Source organism: Mya arenaria, chromosome 4 (genome assembly GCF_026914265.1).
Source record: "Mya arenaria isolate MELC-2E11 chromosome 4, ASM2691426v1".
Lineage (NCBI taxonomy): Eukaryota > Metazoa > Mollusca > Bivalvia > Myida > Myidae > Mya > Mya arenaria.
In genome coordinates this window covers 36102137-36121289 of record NC_069125.1, presented here as the reverse complement: position 1 = coordinate 36121289, position 19153 = coordinate 36102137, and the positions used below count along the sequence as shown (strand labels likewise).

Sequence of the window (19153 nt, the reverse complement as noted above, 5' to 3'; positions counted from 1 at the left end):
TTGTACATTTGTTCCATGCTATGCCCGACCTGTTAAGCCTTATCTCCTGCAGTCGCAGCTTAATGGCAAATTTCATTATCATCGGTAAGTGGTCGGACGTCACTATCTCAGCACTATTCGTTATTTGGAATGATTTGACATTTTCTAAGAATGTTCCCTCAATGAAAATATAGTCCAATGTAGACTGATTGGGCACAAATGTGTAAGCATCCCCTTTGCTACATGATAGTTGAACAGATAAAAGATTGTTCTTGGCAATGAAATTTGTAAGAAGCCGTGATTTACCGTTCCCTTTATATCCATTCGTTAGATAATGTCCGTTAAAGTCACCTGCGGCAATAACGTTCCCCACCTTGGTATAATGCGATAATAATGACTCTAAATTACTCAGTTCAAACTGATAAAGATCTAAATCGTTACATGCTGGTAAATACGCACAAAATATATACAATGGGGTCGAATTAGTACACTTAACTTCTATGCCAATAATTCTATCACTCATAATAGTTTCTATTCGTTCTATACAATATGAGAGAGATTTTTTACACACTATTGCAACCCCAGATTTTCCACATTTTAAGGGTCCATACTGATCTGTACTTTTATCAACAGTTACGAAAGAATTATAGTTGTGATGTATCGAGTCGAAAAAAGATGCAGATCGTTGAAGTAACTTATGCTCAGTGATTAAACAAATATCAATGTCATTTTTGTCTAACATTTCAGAAAGCGGGTATGCCGAGGACATAATGCCACGGCAGTTCCAACATAACATATTAACTATCATAACTATTGCATACAAAATAATAAACTTAGCCATCGTATTTAGGTGTGATATACAACGTTAACATCAAAATAAGAAACCACGATTAGTATCGGTATCTCTCAAAACAGTCGTCCCGGGCTTCTTGTGACCTCCAATAATCGCCCGTTGGGTCCCAATTATCGTCTAATTCCCGGGTTTCGCTACGCTGGTCCCACCGTGTGCTATGCTGGTCGTCACTATGGTAGCGAACGTCGTTTCCCGTGTCGAGCCTGTAATCCCTTTCGTAATCGTTACGCGTCGCCGCGAAGCCCCGCTTCTTGTGTTGGTACCGTCTGTCACGGCGCTCACGCCTAGAGGTCACTCGCGAGGACTGTCCCTGGTCATCCCACTCCTCCTTAGTAACCCACTTCCGGTAGGTAATCCCGTCCGGCCAAAACCTGTCATCGTCTATGATTGGCTCAAGTTCCTCCGGTACGTTTGACTTTGTCGATGAGCCTGATTTACCGTGGAAAACCCGGGCATACGAAAGATACACATTGTTTTGTTTAAAGTATTCGTATATGTCCTTTTCTACAACGTCACGATCAATGTTACCAATGAAATATGACACATTACGCCGCCTTCGCATAGATATGAACTTATTCATATTTTCGTCACTGAAGTTCATTTCCTTCTGGCACTCGTCTTCTACGGGTTCTTCCTGTCTCGACTGTGCACTGTACTTTTCACGTCTATTTGTTGCGTCGACGTTTGAATGCTCGTTTTCTTTTTTAGAACGTTGTGCAGGCGCTGCTTCCTGGTGCTTCTCGGGTGACGACGGTTTCGTGTAGTCTTGTGGGTCTAACGTAGTTGTACCCTTACGTGTTTCCTGTTCCGGTACGCGCAGGGCACTTTCGAGCGTAATGGCATCGGCGTACGATTCGGGCTGTATAGAGCTTTTTAAGGGCGCTGCTCCCTGTCGCTTTGTTGACGGCAATGATTTCGTATTGTCCTGCGTGATTAGTGTCGTCATTTTGGAGTTATCTGAAGTTATACATGTATGCATGTCCTGCTTCCTAGAGCGCACATCACTTCCCAGCGTAATAGCATCGGCGTATGTTTTTGGCTGAACAGCGTCAGCTCCTGCATCGTGACCACTATAGCTCACGGATGTATCATCGGTTTTATTCCAAGCACCGTCGACAAGTCGTTGATTTACGGTCGCTATGGAAGAGCCAAGACGCTTCACCTCAGTCTGAAGCTTACTGATTTCGGAAGTAGCGGTTGCTTCCGGTAGCCTCGCAAGTACACTTCTAAACGTTCCGTTAAGCACTCTGTAATTATTCGCTATCTGTGCCATGTCAGTTTGAATAGCTGCGACAAGCACTGAGTCTTTAGCTTGTTGTGCCGATATCTTGAGAATTTCAGAATTCATATTTGCAATGAGTGCAAATAAGTCAGGTTGGACGATGCTTTCTTTCGGCGATGGACAGTCATTACACAAGATTATAGTGTCATTTCCAGCGCTTGCAAATATCTCAGAAATTTCTTTTGTTTGTTCTCCGCATAAGTATGCATTTATCACATAGCAGTCATTGGCGTATTTCTTTTCCCTGGTGGCTTGCGACAAGTTCCTACGGTTTACAAGGCGGGTGCGCGGGCAATCCGGAAGTGCACGTGCTCTGTCCGCAAGCCGATGCCTGTACTCATCAATCTTTGTATAATCATTGCAGCATAATCTTAATAGTTCACGTATATAATCCTCACGACACAATCTAGCGAGTTTGTAATCAAGTTCCTGAAAGAACTGCTGGGGAAGCGGGGGCTGTGATAAATCAACATCAGGGTCCTCGAACGAAGCGTCATCCTCGAAGATGCTGTTGCACTGGCTAGCAGTGCGTTCACGTTTAATGCGCAATATGCTTTCGTTTAACAGTACTTTAAGATCCGTTTCATTGGTTGACATCTTGAATACACTATTGTCCCGTTATGTTAGATGTACAATTGATTGATGTCCCTCTATTTAATCATGCCCTGGGGCTATCAAGAGAACCGAGGAGCGTGGCCCCTAGGCAAGTCTTCGTGTATAAACATAAGCATAGGCTACTATGACAACTGCTCAACAATATGTCTTTGTTATCATATTTACACAATGAGCCATCAACGTTTTATCAAATAACTTGCTCCAATTAATCCCTTTTTTAAGAACGTTTCTTCGGTGTGTAGCAAAAACTTATCTTAGTAATAATATCCAAAAATTGACCATTTAGATCCACAATTCACATTGTAAATATTAGTTTTTCTTTCCTAAAATTTATCACATCTTTACTGAAAGCGGAACCGGAAATAACGCATACCTTTATCTATACTAAACGTCATTTTATTATATTTGAGGTACATGACCATGACATCATTTAAAACACTTGATTACTAATATATAGTTATATAAAAACTACTCACGACAGGGGTCTGAAACAAATTAAGATCATTTAGGCTGGGCTGATAAGCCAATCGAACATAAATACTTATCTTTGACACAAAGTGTTTGTAAAAACGAATACATTCATCTCGAACAAATTCATGACTACACAGTATGGAATATTTATTGTTATTGGTATTCTAAGTCAGTCTGTAAATGGAATGAAATATTGATATTTCACATAATTCTAGAATTATCAGTAGATGAATAATGATATAGAGGATGATTGTTTGTTTCAGTGAAAGATCGTAATATATTTCATAGAATGAGCACGAAATGGCTATATTTCATGAGTTGCATAGCCACGAGTTAAATATTTACTTTAGGTGTTCACGAGGTGAAATATATAGAGGATATTTGTTTATTTCAGTGTAAGATCGTATTTTATTTCACGAGTGTCATAGAAAAACATATTTTCACGAGTGGCGAAGCCACGAGTGAAAATGTAGTTTTTTATGATCACGAGTGAAATTAAATACGATCTTACACTGAAATAAACAAATTTTCTGTTTCTTTTATGCTTATTTTCGGAGTTTTATTTGTTTTTTATTTATTTCTAAATTACCCCCTTTTTGAAAAGGGTGGGCTTTACGCCGCTACCCGTGGGGCGCCCCTCATGCATAATTATAGCTGTCAACTTTTCTACTTTCGGTTTGCTGAGAAATAGTTCTCTGCTATTCATTCTTATAGCTTAATATTCGCTCGTTTTTTATTGCAAAGCTTTATGAACAGTAAAAAATGAAGTATTATTAGTGCACAAATGTTCCAAAAAATAATGAAAACACTTTTTATTTTAACCAAATTACTACGCCGCTATTTATAGAATGAAAATTTGGAAGGTCAAATGTGTTAGCAAAACAAATGGATACTCATTGGATTTTAACCATTCTTCTTAGTTTAAGACTGCATATACGCGTGTTTTTATAGTAAGTTAATATTCAGTCATCTTACTGTCAGAGACCAGTCTGTTTCGCTTTAAAATGTTTGTTTTCCAGAAGAGTAAATGCCACGCTAGTTTGTTGACACATTTTGAGATGTGGGTGGGGTAAAAAATATCGGATCTATCTGTAAATTGTTGTGTGAATTCTCCAGGAAGCTCATTTTACGTACTACAACGGTTAACAGTTCAAAATACATTTGAACGATGCTATAAAAATTTATTTATGTTCGAACAGTTGTTTTTGTCTGTAATTTGTTTGGAATGAAAGCAAATGTTCGAACATTCAGCTTCAAAGATCAGTAAAATGTTTGATAAACGGGATAACCGGTAATAAACGGTAAGTTGTTAATTTCCAATTATATATTTATTTAAATTTATAAAATATTTCTTTATTTTTTTTAAAACATTTTTTGACATAATTTACTGAAGTCCAGTGTTCTGTTTTGACCAAGGCAAGTACATGTAACAACAAAGGATTTTAAAAGAAGTTCTGAAAATTGATATTTTCACTCCTTATTTTGCAGTGAAAATATCAAATTGATATTTTCACTGTTGTTATTTCACTGTTAATACCCCATATTTCATCGTAAAGCATGAAAGAAATTGCGATATTACACTTTTTATTTTAAACCATAAAAGGATTTCAAATATCAGTTTAGTGTAGGTTTATTTTTCAAGCGCGCAAAATTGTATGCGAACATAAACCTCATTTCGGAAATGACGTAGTTGAAATTGTGTCCTAGTCCTGTGGGCGCTTACGCTTTGATTTTGAATTGTGTGCACGCTAAAATTTCAAAACAGTGAACAATATAATTTTTATTTCACTGATAATTCCCTATAAACCACCAGAAAGCATATAATAAAGTGTTATAGTGTACTGTTACAAAGTTTTGTTTTATAATGTTTAAGGGTTTATTTCATCATGATTCTTATTAAAGCTGCACTCTCACAGATTTACCATTTTTACAACTTTTTTTTTTATTTTTTGTCTTCGAAAGAGCAACTTTTTGCGTAAATATCTGCAAACCAATGATAAAAGATTGCTGACAAAAGATCAGATCGCAGAGTTACATATTTTCGTTCGAAAATTAATGTTTTATGACTTAAACCGTTACTAACAGTTTAAGAAAAATGCATAAAACTTGAATGTACGTGAAGTTAGCGGCCTAGCGGCGTGAAGTTAGCGGCCTAGCGGCCTAGCGGCGTGGAGTTTTAGAAAGCATTTGTACATGCTTTGAAATAGGATACCATTTAAAGCCGCTAGGCCACCAGGCCACCAGGCCACCAGGCCGCTAACTTCATACCGTTAGGCCGCTAGGCCGCTGAACTGCTTGAACGACTTTTGAAAATCGCTTCGAAATGATATTTTGTGCATAAAAACAGTTAATATATCATTGTTTTAGATAAAAAAAGGCATTTATACATGCTTTGAAATAAGATACCATTTTAGGCCACTATGCCGCAAGGCCGCTAACTTCACGCCGCTAGGCCGCTAGGCCGCTGAACTGCTTGAACGACTTTTTGGAAAAAAATGATAATCGCTTGAGATTGATAATTTGTGCATTAAAACAGTTAATTTATCCTTGTTTTAGAAGAAAACGCATATAAAAATGCTCTGAATCGAAAACAATTTATGGCCGCTATGTTAATATATGAATAAAAAACGTTGATTTATCATTGTTTTCCAAAAAAACGCATGAACTATTGCTTTGAAATAGGGAAAAATTAGGCCGCTAGGACGTCAGGCCGCTAAGCCACTAGGCCGCTAGGCCGCCAGGCCGCTAACTTCACGCCGCTAGGCCGCTAACTTCACGCCGCTAGGCCACTAGGCCGCTAAGCCGCTAACTTCACGTACATAAAACTTGAATATAAAAATCTGCGATCTATTTTTTGTCAGCAGTTTTCTAAAACTGGTTTCCATGGATATTCGCAAAAATTGACTCGTTCCAAGACAAAAAAAAAATGAAAAAGTTGTCAAAACGTTCAATCTGTGAGAGTGCAGCTTTAAATAATAAGCACGCATAAATCTGAATAATAACACCAGTTTTGTTATTTGCTAATTAGGCTGTTTTGTATTTCAACCATCATTGCAGATTTGATTTATTTTCTACATAACTTGTATACTGCTATTTACATGTACTCATATTACATAACCCATGAATGGAAATAAAAAATATCTTATCTTATCTTGTCTTATCTTATACTTCATTTTTAAGTGATAATCACCTCCTTGAATAGCTAACGACATGACAGCGCCAACAGCTTTCCCGAAATTGTCCACAGGGACTTCGCTTGGTGTCTGGGCATTCTTACAGAAGTTTGACGTCACAGACATCGACGTGCCAGCTGAATTTATGGCCTGATTAGGGGAAAGAAAATAACATCTACCTTATGTTTTTGACGCGGTTTTATAAATGAGCTTTCGAAGAAATACCAGCATTGAACAGTAAATTAAAGATGCACTCTTAATCCCACATAAGATTTACCACTATAAATACTATTGTTTATAATATTTCAAAAAGGATGAATAAATCTGGAAAACAATGGTTCTTACGAAGGATACCGAGTTTAATTTGAAAGCAATGTAATAACACGGTATTTTTACCTTATGAGACTATAGTAGATCACAGTAAATCTTTCAGCATTCATCAATCATTTAATATTTTTGCATTTCCAGTTATTAAATATACGTTTAAAATCTTGTTATCAGTAATTAATATCTAACATAAACGCATTATTTAGGAAGAAGTTAAAGGTTTATCTGTCAAACTTTATATTTGTTATACATGTATATGTATTGATTTTGAATAAGAGTGTCACTTTGATTAGTTTAATTGACAATTTGACGAAGAGCGTAATAAAGCACTAATTTCCCAACTCATATACAAACCCACCAAACAAGACGTCATGTAAGTCCCTGATCCAGTGACGCCATTGTACAAGGTAACGAATGTATTTGCTCCAGACGTAACGACGTCAATGCACCGACTTGAACCCGAGTCTGAAGAAAATCATTGTTAAATGTCCGTTTCTGTTAATATGTGTTTATTTTTTTCTAAATGGTGTGGTAATGGCCATATAGACTTTGTATTTCTTTGAATTAAAAGAATTAAATTTACATACCTGAGTATAACGAATACTGGGGGCATGCCAGTGAAGATGACGTCATTTAAGAAAAGTCAGTCCACATCATGACGTCACCGACATCAGTGTCGGAACAAAAAAGATGTGCCAGTGGCCACTCAGATATTGTAATTCTATGCATTAAGATAATACAATTTACATACCTGAGTATAACGGATACTGGGAGCATGCCAGTGAAGATGACGTCATTTGAGAAACATCAGTGCACATGATGACGTCACCGACATCAGTCTCGGAACAGGACAATGTACCGTCGTCGGTTGTGTACGTAAATGAATAATCGGCCAACAGATGGTAGGGACATGTTATAAAGGCTGACTCGTGGAATCCTGTAATCAAAAAAGTAATCAAGTCATCCGATGTATTCAATTAAGCTTGTTATCAAGACATTAGCAAATATGTTATATTTGGTGACCCTCAATCATTTTGTTACCATTTGAAAGCGTATTTGTTGCTGGTTATATACATTCACAAAATGTATAACAAAATTACACTATATTTTTTTTTTGCAGTTTGTGTTTCTATTCTTTATTCCATCTTGTGACTGAAATAGGACGTGAGATGACTTATGTTTCCATCTTTCATGTGTGTGTACAAAGGAGGGATACAGCAATACTAAGAAAAGTTGTTGTTGATAAAGTTGAAGTATATATTCATAATAACGTGAAGCACGATTTTTTCTTTCATTTATTGTATCTAAGATAAAAAACACTACATTTTCAGCCAATGGGATCGCCTTTCGGCTTCCATTTGATACCACGCTTAATCGTAAAAAATGTAGTTTTACAACATAAAGGGGCTATGCACCGTATGATGAAATAGCGAAAAAACAAGAAAATTGTCGAAAACTGACATAAACTTGGTATCGATGTGAACAATGCATTGAAACTTACTAACTGAAGTACCACATAGTTTACAATTAATTTATTTTTCGCAGTTTGTTTGTATTTTTCCGTTAAAAAGGTTTACTAGGTATGTATACCTAGTAAAATTCATTCTTATGCGTGATTGGCTAGTCGATGTTATCACGTGATATTACCAAGTTATATACATAGCTTAAAATATTCCAAAGGTTTAGGGTAAGCCTTCTTAGTACAGTGGATACAACACTGTACTGCATTATTGGCGACACCGGGTCAATCTGGTGTATAGTCCCTTTAACAGACATTATTAACTCATGATTTGATTCCCCGCCTGCATGATAATCTAAGTCAGTAAGAACACATTGTGTAATCAATAATATACCGTGTTCATGACAAAAAAAATCCCCTGGGGTAGATTCTCCCCCGGACGTAACCACGGGGTATTTTTTGGACGCAATGTATATGGCAATTAAAAAGAATGAATGTTTTTTGGGGGGAAAAATACATCCGATATGTTTGAAAAACAACGTTTAATAGTATTAGTAAAATTGTATATATCACAATTTTCTTCCTTTATTTACTGTAAAACCCTGTCAAAATCGAAAACAACGGGGGAAATCAGTTGTTGCGTTTACATGACATGAAATACCATTTTGGATAAATTTGCCCCATCTCAACACTTGGGCCAAACGTAAATTCACCTCGTGCGTCTTTGCGTTTATGTGCACATATTTTCCCCTGAGATAAATTTGCCTACGGTTGCAAGTTAGCTTCCAAGGTAAATCTCGTCATATAAGCGCGAAATTCGTCATATAAACGCAACATAAGAAGCGCTCGGTCGCCCCGCTCGCTCCAACCTTCCCGTTAAGATTTGACAAAATATATTTCAACTATGCTTAACAGTGCTCACCAGTTTTAATGAGAACACCGTATTCAGAGACGGATGGTTTATAGCTCGGCTGATTCGCGAGACAGAGTCCGCCCAGTATATCGCTGACTTTAGGGTCAGTTGATGAAAGGGCCCACAGTCTCTCCTTGTCCAAGTCTTCATTATTGATGGCTGAAATTATGTGTACATTCTTTGATACTCAGTCATAACTTTAAACAGAATAGTAAATAACAATTCTGTGAGAATTATATTGCTATTTGACATTCAAGACATTTTATAAATTGGCGTTGCATTTTGCAAACAGAAATTAAAATGGCAAGAATTTCATATTTCGTGAATCACTAGGCTAAGCCTTATTATGACTTCCCAGTTTCAAAATTTAAAACAGTTTTAATTGCAATTTCAGAAAAGAACGTTTTCTTCGGCAATCGTTAAAAATATTTCAAAAATCTTGATATTACAGTTCAATGCAAGTGAAAACAACAGTTTTCTTTAAAAAAAAAGTGACGAAAACACTTACGGCTGTAAATGTAGTATCGGAAACTGTAGTCTGTCAAAGTTGTGATGTAAAAGCACATGTACGCCCCATATACAGAACCAAATAGATTGAAAGTGTTTGTCGACCTGAAAAGGTTGGTTTATACTAATTTACCTTAGCTCGGTAGTGAAGACAGCTGAAAACTGATATAAAGATCGCTTAAAGATGCACTCTCACAATTTAAACGTTTTGACATGTGTTTATGTTTTGTCTTGAAACTAGCCATTTTTTAGCGAAAATGCATAGAAACCAGTGATAAAAGAGTGTCGACAAAATATCAGATCGCAGGTTTTCATATCTATGATAAAAATGATAATGTTTCATACATTTGTTCAAAGCGTAAGTAACGCTTTTAGCCATACATCATTTATTTTCGAACGGACATAAAAAAAACTGCGATCTGATCTTTTGTCAGCAGTCATATATCACTGGTTTTCAGATATTTACGCAGAAATTGGCTAATTCCAAGACAAATAAAAGAAAGTTGTCAAAACGGTTAATCTGTGAGAGGGCAGTTTTAAATACGTTTTCTGGGTAGAAACCTAATGAGAGGCAAAGAGATTGTTCCTCTCGAAATAAAGACGGACACTTATACCACTAGCACTATTTCTACCATCAAGATACGTAGATCCAATTATTTGGCCATGCTGGAAATCCTTTTCTCCCACTTCAGATAAGTAGATCTAAAGATTTAACCATGCTAGAAAATCTTAACTTGCCCACGGGCAAAGATAGAACAATTACCCGTATTGAACTCCGTTTTAATGGTCATCACATTGTAATTACCCCCCCCCCCTTGTTGTAGACTGTAGAAAACTGGTCTTGTGGCAATATTTAGAATGCTAATTAATTATTTCTCGCTTTAAATGTCACCATAAAAACGTTTTCACACACCTTTTAAGAAATAAGGCTTCACTCTCCTCAGAACAATTTAAAGACCGATTTGACTATTAACATAATCTGAATCACTGCGCGCATATCCGTGACAAAAACGAATTATCACATATCCATACGCATTTATTTTCACTTTGCACAAAAGTGTTCTAGCAAAAATACATTTTTACTTAATTTTATTTATAACTGAGGTGGGAGAAAAAGCATCCAGCATGGTTAAATTTTTGGATCTACTTATCTGAGGTGTATGAAATGTTCATCTCAATCCTTGGGACGGAAATTCGGTAAACATTGTTCCGTAAAACGTCCTACGCTCGGGTTGGGACGAAGCTATCTAACACTCTCGGCATGGAAGATGCTTTTACTCTAGGCTCTGTAGGAAAGTTATTCATCATACAATTGTAAGTCGTTTATGACTATATAATTTGTACAATATAATTCTGGAATGCGTAAATATTAAACACGTTTTTCATTCGAGAATTGAAAAAAATATTGACGGTCAATCTATTAAATTTAATTTTCTCAAATTATGTAATAAAGAAAACAAATGATAATTTTCATTCTAAATGTGCTTGGATTTCTACTATGGGCATAAAGCAATGTATTAAACTTAAAGCTGCACTCCCACAGATATACCGTTTTTACAACTTTTTTTATTTTTTGTCTTGGAAATAGCAAATTTGTGCGTAGATATCTGCAAACCAATGATATAATACTGCTGACAAAAGATCAGATCTCAGACTTTCATATCGCCGTTCGAAAATTAGTGTTTTATGGCTTAAACCGTTACTAACGGTTTAAGAAAAATGCATAAAACATCAATTTTTGAACTCGAATATAAAAAACTGCGATCTAATTTTTTTGTTATAAGTCTTGTATAATTGGTTTCCATGCATTTTCGCAAAAAATGGCTCGTTCCAACTTGAGACAAAAAGTAAAAACGTTGTCAAAACGTTCAATCTGTGAGAGTGCAGCTTTTAATGTGACATGCGTTGTTTTGTTTGCAAGCTTGAAACAATTAATTGGCTTTGGAACGTACTTAAAAACGAGTATACTATCAGAGTCGTAGAAATCTGTATTGAAACACTCCCATGACGTCACAAACGTGGCAATATTCCAACCAATCATAGTTCCCCCGGAAGTGAACGTGAGATTCCCCTTCCGTCCGTCCGTCCACATTGTATCGGAAAAGGCTGCCGGCCAGGAACAAGCACCTTTATTATAAGATCAGTTTTTAATAACGATGTGCCAACTGTTCAGTATTTTGTTAATAAAAGTAAGCAATGTGTTTAACGTCAGCGTTAATTTGAATGGTGAAATAGTTTGTTCAAATGCTTTGCTCAAATATTTAAATACAACATGTACAGCTTTAAGCTGCACTCTCACAGATATACCGTTTTTACAACCTTTTTTTGTTTGTCTTGGAAAGAGCAAATTTCTGCGTAAATATCTGCACACCAATGACAAAAGATTACTAACAAAAGATCAGATCGCAGATTTTCATATTTCCGTTCAAAAATGCATAAAACATCAGTTTTGAACTCAAATATTAAAATCTGCCATCTGTTTTTGTCAGCCGTCTTATATAACTGGTTTCCATGCACTTTCGCAGAAATTGGCTCATTCCAAAACAAAAAATAAAAAAGTTGTAAAAACGCTAACTAAGGAATACTAAGTGTATCACTTAAACTTTCATAATAATAAAGATTTGAAAATAAACAACGATGACGTTACAACGTTACTTACTGTTACAAAGTTCTTGATAATCGACCGAATGTTTGTAAACATGAATGCGTAATCGTCATGAAATTCTAGAGTGTGGCTCAGCTATTAACATCAGACCAGTTTGTACCACTGTTACTTGCGTAACGTCAATGAAAGTTAAATAGTGTAATAAGCTTCATACTTTACTTTTACATATCTTAATTATGCTCGGTATACGTTTTTTTTACGTGACGTCCGTGGCAGAGACGCCAACAACGACGGCGGCACCAAAGTTGTGGTATGATCCGACATTATAAAACAACAATATTGGAGCTAAAAAGTATTTAGAACTGAAAGATCCAGTTGAAATTACTCGTTTAAGTTAACAACGTGGTTAAAGTCATCGTTATTAAATTTCAAATATGGACTGTAATGAAAATTAATGGATATGTAGTTGTGAGTTTTTGTATTCCTAACCAGATTTTGAGACACCTATTGAGGAGTGATCCTATTTTATTAGATATATTTGGCATTATCAAATATTTCACCTTTAAAAGTTAACAATGATTTCGTTATTCACGATGTTAACTTTAACAACACCGAACAATCGACCAAATGTATACATGTACCTAAGGTAGTGTTGTTGTGTACAGTAACTTTTGGGTTGACATAGACTGGTACCCTCTTTCTCTTTTTTCCAAAAATGTTATATTTTTGTAGAAAAAGTAACGTAGGGTACCAGTCTAAGTTAACATAAATTAATATTATTGTAATCGTTATTACAAGCAACAAGAACCTTACCTTCGGTTTTGTGTACAAACTCTATTAAAACAATAGATATAAGTTTTATAAGAATCATCCTTTGATTTGTTTTTTTTTTGTTTTTTAAGTATTCAAATACATGTCAACACGAAATTCACATTGTCTTTGTTCGTAATGACAATACCGTACAAGTATTTAAATGTCTTTAGCAGATACATCTCAAGTTACAAGGTTCTTTCAATTTAAACAATAAACCTTTTCAACCTGTTAATTAAAAGACTTTCAAATATAGATTTTGAATACACTGTACTAACATAATTCTGCTACGGGGTTCATCATTTGTGTTTTAGCCAGTAAGCGTTTCAATAAGTTTATTATTAGGCTGGTATCATTTTTAGGAAAAAAAACCCGAATCGCTTGAATTAAGCAATAGGTTTTCCTGAGATATGTTGAGTTTCTGACTCGATTTAAGAAAAAAACAGCTACATGTAATGTTTTATTAAGTCACTGGCATATCCCCGGGTAGGCAGATTTGGCATTAGTCAGCCACGTGACTAATTAACCTTGCCCCTCCCCCGCCCAACCTCAAGTCATACAAATTTACCCAGCCACATAATTATCTACACTTAATAGATTCTATTTATTTTTCTTAATTTCGATCACGGGCCATTTGCTTTTTATTGAATATGTATTTACAAGCTGAAGTATTCGCTATATTAGGTATACAACAGAGAAAAAAAATCAAAGTTGATGTACCGTTAGAACGTATACTGAATCATACAGATACAGTTGTATATATGCTCCGCCATACATGTATAATTATATAAGCTATTGTATTATGTTAATTTGATCAAGGGTCATATTGGCCTATTTCAAATATGTAGTGTGTTGTATATTGCTTTTGAATAAACTATAAACTTCCTTTTTCTTCTTCTTCTTCATACTTTAATTGTATAAAATACTCTCCCCCGTAGTGAGTGACCAAACGATATTTAAAATGGACCCTTCCATGTTCCATTTCCCGTTATTAATGTGCCAGCTGTCGAGTGCTGCTAGGGTCAGTGTATATGATGTAGATTGTGTCCGTCATAAATCAGTAAGCGCCTTAAACAGAAATTTGAATGTTTTCGAACTCATATACCTTATTTATTTACTATAATAATTTAAAGAACCTATATACTATGTAAGCCTCATTTATTCCTCTATCTTATTTTCAAAACGTTTTCTTTCGTGTATATATATATATATGTTTATCCACTGTGCCCACGCCCCTTCCCCCCGCACTTCTCTGACTATTACCAATATGAATAACTATGTTTTAACGTGTTTTTCACAATACAGGGTCTATTTCATTATATACGAAATGACAAATACGGTATAGAAGTTTAAACTTTGATGTCCGACTTCGATACTTATTTTAAAAACAATAGTTGTCTTTAACCGTTTAATAAATCTCGTGATCAATAGTTACTTCCCTTAGTTGTAGTTTTACCATTATTCTTTTTTTGTTTACATACGTTTTACTTGTCACTACTAGAACTTAAATTTCCAACATACTGTTTTTAGTCTGTTTTAATAGGTTTGTAAACTCCTTTGCCGATATATAATTGAATTAACTGTAAATCTTAGTATGCAATCAAATGAACGTTGTTGTTTGCATTCATCAATCGTATAATTATTAAGTATTTAGTAACAAACTTAGTTTGCAACTGCAAGTACTACATTTTGACCCTTGGTTTCTTCCTTTAAAAAATCTCTGTTCGGTGGTATTGCCGATGAAAATCAACAATGTCCGTTTCGAAAGTGGTGTTATGTACCTAGGGTATACATGACACATTGATATTTTAGTTTTTTTCTGAGATTGGGGCTCGAACTCACAACCGATGGAACACTCGCATGGCACTCTAACAAACTAAGCAAACCGTGCAGCTGGTTCTAACCTTCACACCCTTCCCTTGTTCCTTGACCTAGCATTTCGTATCATTAAAGGGACTTGTTCATAGTTTGTAAAATCTGGGACCAATAAATCCTCAGAGGTACAAGAAAAACAAAATAAAGTGTGGCAAATCATGAGGACTGCTAAAGGTAAGATACTGACATCTGGCACACTTCAACAAAAGTTGATATATGCTTGAATATTGTCTTTTAAGTCCACAATTTTGAAATGACAAATCCCATTAAGATACTGATTGCATGTGTCAGTTGCTGATCTAGCAGGATGGGGGAGGATGGGGCACAATGTTTTGATGTTATCTTTCTCACTTAGACTCTATGGGGTTAACAGGGGACATAAGAGGGGGCCTAACTTATGGGTGCAACATTTTGACATAGGCCCCTACCCCAGAACCGAAAGTATATCCAAAAAAGATAATTGCATGGGGGTTTGAGTTACTCCCTCAAGAAAATTTTTACAATATGTAGTCGGAAATGGTGCATTTTTATCATCTTTTATTACTTTTTTCTCCCATAAAGAAATAAAAAAGTAAACTTGAAGGGTTCTAGAGGGGGCGCACTCCGGATGAGCACCCCTCTAAGTCTGCTAGTGGTTAAGTAGAATCATAAATTTTGATTATAAAGACCAGAATCCTTAGGCCTAAAAAAAAATACATTTGGTTCGGGTTACCCGACCCTACCTACGGAATAGGCGCCGACCCTAACGTTTTTATAGTCAGTTTGAAAAAAAAAATGAAAAACTAAAAAATGAAAAACTAAAAAAAATATTATTTTTTTTCTTTTTTTTTTTGCTTTTCAATATGTAGTTTAAAACCTTAATTGCTTATATAGAAGATAACTTTAACACCATTCTCCAATGATGAAAATGGCATTCTTATATAAAGCCTAATAAAAAAAAATAATAAAAAAATAAAAAAAGCCTACCTACCCTACCTATTTTTGAAAAGGATGTAACCCTAACCTAACAATTTTTTTTAGGCCTTATCGGTTAGGAAGTAGAACACTGAAAAAGTTACAACAGATTTTGGTACTTTGAACTTCAAAACTTTCACAGTTTATTTAAAATTGTGGACGTTTTTGGACTTCCAAGGCATCATTTTTGGAAGTTTTAGCATTTCTAGGGAGTTATATACTTCCAAACTTCCTTTCATGGAAGCCCTGATTTCTTGTACTTTACATGTATGTTTACATTCATAAATCTTAATAAATTCTCATTGGATTTGTGTTAGTGTATTTATAAAATGATGTAGTATATAAAAAATAAAGTAAACAAATAGCCTTTTCTTTCTTTTCAGGATAAAGGATGTTCAAAACGGCCTTGTTGGTTGTCACCAAACCATTGAGCCAGCTTCGTGCTCATATTCCAGAGTACTTGACTCAAATAAACAGTCTTGTTTCTAAAACAGCATATGTTCATATACACCCATTTGATTTACCTGTTTCGAAAGCTGAACTGTTGACAGCTCCTTACTCAAAAGAAGTAAGAAATATCATCAAGGATTTTTATACCACCAGCTCAAAAACTTGTTCAAATATTGATGTAAGAGTTCTTGTTGGTCATTTAACCAATGATGGCAAAGCTATTGAGAAATACACGTTCAGGGAACCTTGTGATGTAGTTTTGATTGATAGAAAAATTGTTGATGACAAAGTGTCTGACTTTGTCAAGAGTTTACAGCCAAACTTTAGCCTGACATCAGATGTTTCATTCAAAACTGTTGAAGACAATGCAGCAAATGATGATGAGCCAGATTCCAAAAGAAAGCGGCCGAATACTCCTGAAGATGTAAGAAATAATTTTGATATTGTGGTTAAAGTAACCGTTTTATACCATGTTGCTAAGAACAATTTGCAATATCTAGCATGGGTATAATTAAAAAGCATCCATTTATCCATATGATTGTTATTGCATGGAGTTAATGTATAGACAAATACAATGCAGCACTCTAAAATATGTTACAAGTTTTCCATTTTCACCAAATGCTTTTATTGTTTATTTAACTACCTTTCTAAACATATCTTATATTTCATTATCTCATTTTGTCTATCAGTTGATATAAAAAAATATAATTTTCAGTACTTATCTGTAAGTATAAATGTATATAAAGATAATTTTTACATTATTGATATTGATGATATTAGTATGTTAACTTAATAGTATGTTATTTTGATTTTTGAGTATTAAATTCAAAGGTTATTTCAGGCAAAACCATTGAAGCAGTACAGTCACACAGTGGTCGGAGGAACCTATGACCGACTACATGTAGGACACAAACTCTTGCTGTCTGAAGCTTGTGCTCTTGCCACAGAAAAACTGACGGTTGGCGTAACAACTGGACCAATGCTCAATAGTAGGATCTTTTGCCTATTTCTCAATAGTATTAAAGTATCATGTATGTATAATATTATTTACTATACATGTTGTTTATTTTGAATGTCCATGTATGTGCATTCCTTACTGAAATAAAATCTATCTATCTATCTAATGCCTGTTTCTCATTAGTATGATCTTATGCCTGCTTCTGAATGGTGTGATATAATGCCTGTTTCTCAAAAGTATGGTACAATGTCTTTTTCACAATACATGTAGTATGATCTAATGCCTATTTCTCAACAGTTGAATATATATATAATGCCTGTTTCTCAAAAGTATGATATAATGCCTATTTCTCAATGGTATGATCTAATGCCTTTTTCTCAATAGTATGATATAATGCCTATTTCTCAATGGTATGATCTAATGCCTTTTTCTCAATAGTATGATATAATGCCTATTTCTCAATGGTATGATCTAATGCCTTTTTCTCAATAGTATGATATAATGCCTATTTCTCAATGGTATGATCTAATGCCTTTTTCTCAATAGTATGATATAATGCCTATTTCTCAATGGTATGATCTAATGCCTTTTTCTCAATAGTATGATATAATGACTATTTCTCAATAGTATGATATAATGCCTATATCTTAATAGTATGATATAATGCCTGTTTCTCAATAGTATGATATAATGCCTATTTCTCAATACATGAATTGTGTTAGAGACATGCTGTGTAGTTTTGGATTCAATGAGGTATGGTGAGCACAAGGTGTTGGTCACAATAATGCATTTATTAGCTTGTTTAAAGCTGCACTCTCACAGAATGGGCGTTGTGACAGTCTTTGCTCATTCTAAGATAAAAAAAATATAAAAAGTTGTAAAAACGGTATATCTGTGAGAGTGCAGTTTAAAGCAAAGTGTCAAAGACAACTTTATTCAAAATCTTATTAAAAAATAATCGCATAAATGAATCATCTAGAGCTAAGTTTTATATATCTTTCGGTAGATTTGAATTCCAAACATACTTGAACATTGTAAATGTAGAAAAATACAGAACTGCTTCTGAATAAGTTGACACACATTAACCAGCTTCTATTGCATGATGACAACCATGCATAATTGTATGTATTGGCTTATTTTTTGTATTCCATACATTATCTATCTATTAAAACCTTAAAAACTAGCCATTAATCAACGAAGATATTTGTATATAAGAGTAAAATAGTAACGTGTATTACTTATTTAAATTCATGACATCATTGTAGTACCGTATATTGTTTTTAGATATATAGTTAAGGTATAAGCGTCTCTGTGGCCTAGTGGTTAAGGTGTCTGCCTATGAAGCGGGAGGTCATGGGTTCGATCCCGGGCTGCGTCATACCAAAAGACGTTAAAAGTTGGTACAAGTAGCTCCCTTGCCTGACGCTCGGCATTTAAAGGGTAGTGCTTGGAAAAGTGTTTAATCAGTACTGGTTCAACCCAGGAAAATTGTATCCCGTGTATTGGTGCTTTACACCCAGCTTGTTAAAGAACAAAGAGGTCTCTTTGCAAAGAGCTAGGGTATCGCACACAAATCTCTTGTATCTCACTCTGTTTTTTCAAGTCTTCCAATGTCTGGATTTGACAGCGAATTGCTGTCACTTCTATCTCATGTCACTTATGGCATTTAAAACACAACTTAAGTTGTAATGGTGTCATGGGGGAGTCAAGCCATAATGCAGCCAATGGGCGCGGGCTGACCTTGATAAACTCAAATAAAACAAAAAGTTAAGGTATAACTTTTAATTGATATTTTAAGAGAATTATATTAATTTCTATAGATATAGTTGTTAAATCTGTGATATAAATATATGAATAGAGTTGATCAATCTGTTCCGCCATACATGTATAACTATATAAGTCATTGTATTAAATTGATTTGA

The 19153-nt window shown here is 35.0% G+C and overlaps 2 protein-coding genes across 2 annotated transcripts in view; one reads left to right on the top strand and one right to left on the bottom strand.

The window, feature by feature from the left end:
• Positions 1-3197: 3197 nt before the first annotated feature.
• LOC128230781 (uncharacterized) lies at positions 3198-13135 on the bottom strand. The gene is made up of 8 exons (XM_052943221.1): positions 12998-13135; positions 11532-11706; positions 9581-9684; positions 9082-9231; positions 7452-7637; positions 7059-7165; positions 6391-6523; positions 3198-3214 (listed from the first exon to the last, which is right to left on the bottom strand). Exons 1-8 carry the CDS (start codon positions 13053-13055, stop codon positions 3198-3200), a joined length of 930 nt encoding a protein of 309 aa, XP_052799181.1. The 5' UTR covers positions 13056-13135.
• Positions 13136-14450: 1315 nt separating this feature from the next.
• The window catches only part of LOC128229711 (bifunctional coenzyme A synthase-like), a 38385-nt gene continuing 33682 nt past the window's right edge, over positions 14451-19153 (top strand). Inside the window, exons 1-3 of the mRNA XM_052941517.1 lie at positions 14451-14537; positions 16207-16697; positions 17115-17262. Of these exons, the coding sequence (XP_052797477.1) occupies positions 16215-16697; positions 17115-17262 (631 nt within the window). The 5' untranslated portion in view covers positions 14451-14537; positions 16207-16214. The remainder of the gene's footprint in view (positions 14538-16206; positions 16698-17114; positions 17263-19153) is intronic.

Bases quoted from the DNA above. Each gene is read 5' to 3' on its own strand.
- LOC128230781 (XM_052943221.1), bottom strand. From the start codon at position 13,055: ATGATTCTTATAAAACTTATATCTATTGTTTTAATAGAGTTTGTACAC. The intron at 11,707-12,997 runs GTAAGGTTCTTG...CTTATAATAAAG, and splicing joins GTTTGTACACAAAACCGAAG to GTGCTTGTTCCTGGCCGGCA. The intron at 9,685-11,531 runs GTACGTTCCAAA...CAACCTTTTCAG, and splicing joins GATAGTATACTCGTTTTTAA to GTCGACAAACACTTTCAATC.